Source organism: Populus euphratica, unplaced genomic scaffold, assembly GCF_000495115.2.
Source record: "Populus euphratica unplaced genomic scaffold, PopEup_1.0 scaffold3649.1, whole genome shotgun sequence".
Lineage (NCBI taxonomy): Eukaryota > Viridiplantae > Streptophyta > Magnoliopsida > Malpighiales > Salicaceae > Populus > Populus euphratica.
Window position 1 is genome coordinate 6115 of NW_011503519.1, and position 863 is coordinate 6977.

The window sequence follows — 863 nt, forward strand, 5'->3', positions numbered from 1 at the left end:
CAATGCTATTCTGGTAAATGCCTGCCCGGAAAACCCAAAGTTGTCTTTGGATCGAAGGGTTCTACTTCTGATTTTTACGTTCGAAATAAAGCCTACGGAGACTTCCTTAACGATAATTTTGGTGCAACAACTGCCGATACAGCAAGTGCTTCCGTAGCTTTGGTTAGTAAAAAAACATCTATGAGCTCAAAATTTTGTGTTTCTTCTTCTTCCTGAGATGCCTCTTAGCTAGGAAGCTACGCATGATTAGTTTGGTTAACGAATTTGTTTGTGTCCCAATTTGCAGACATCTTTGTCAAATGAAAAGCTCTTCGTGGTGTTCCAAGGTGTTTCAAATGTAGCTGGTGAAACAAATTCAGAGTCGGGAATTAGCTATTTAGCCTCCTACAACGCCTTCCTTGCTGCCACCAAGTTCATTAATTCAATTCCTACGCCACGACTTGCTTGCGAGTGATGAGACGATGAATGTCCTTGTGAGTCTCTTGAGTTGTATGATAAAAAAGGATGCCCTACTGTACTAGAATAAATTATATGTTATAAATGGCCTCCTAATTTAAATAAACTGGGGTGTATATCATCCACATGTACGTACGTTCCTTTTTGGATGAAATATATGGGCGTACTTATGCTTGCAGTTTTTGTCATGCTAGATCTAATTATATGTAACAAAAGGATGTACAGAATAGTTAGTGTTCATGCAAAAGCACGTACCCGGCTAGGAAACAGCAAAGGGATAAAATGGCCTCTGGAATCCAGAGTTAAAAGCTCATTACCAGTTGCAGTATCAGGGTGTTTACAGCCCTAGCATATAAGAATTCCTCGAACACTTCTGTTTTCCTGACACCGTAAATTTCTGTCTAATA

At 39.5% G+C, this 863-nt stretch overlaps 1 protein-coding gene across 1 annotated transcript in view; it reads left to right on the forward strand.

Moving 5' to 3' along the window:
* The window catches only part of LOC105119844 (bark storage protein B-like), a 1887-nt gene extending 1243 nt beyond the window's left edge, over positions 1–644 (forward strand). The window contains exons 4-5 of the mRNA XM_011018038.1: positions 2–162; positions 287–644. Coding sequence (XP_011016340.1) covers positions 2–162; positions 287–454 — 329 coding nt within the window. The 3' untranslated portion in view covers positions 455–644. The remainder of the gene's footprint in view (position 1; positions 163–286) is intronic.
* The last annotated feature ends 219 nt before the right edge of the window (positions 645–863 follow it).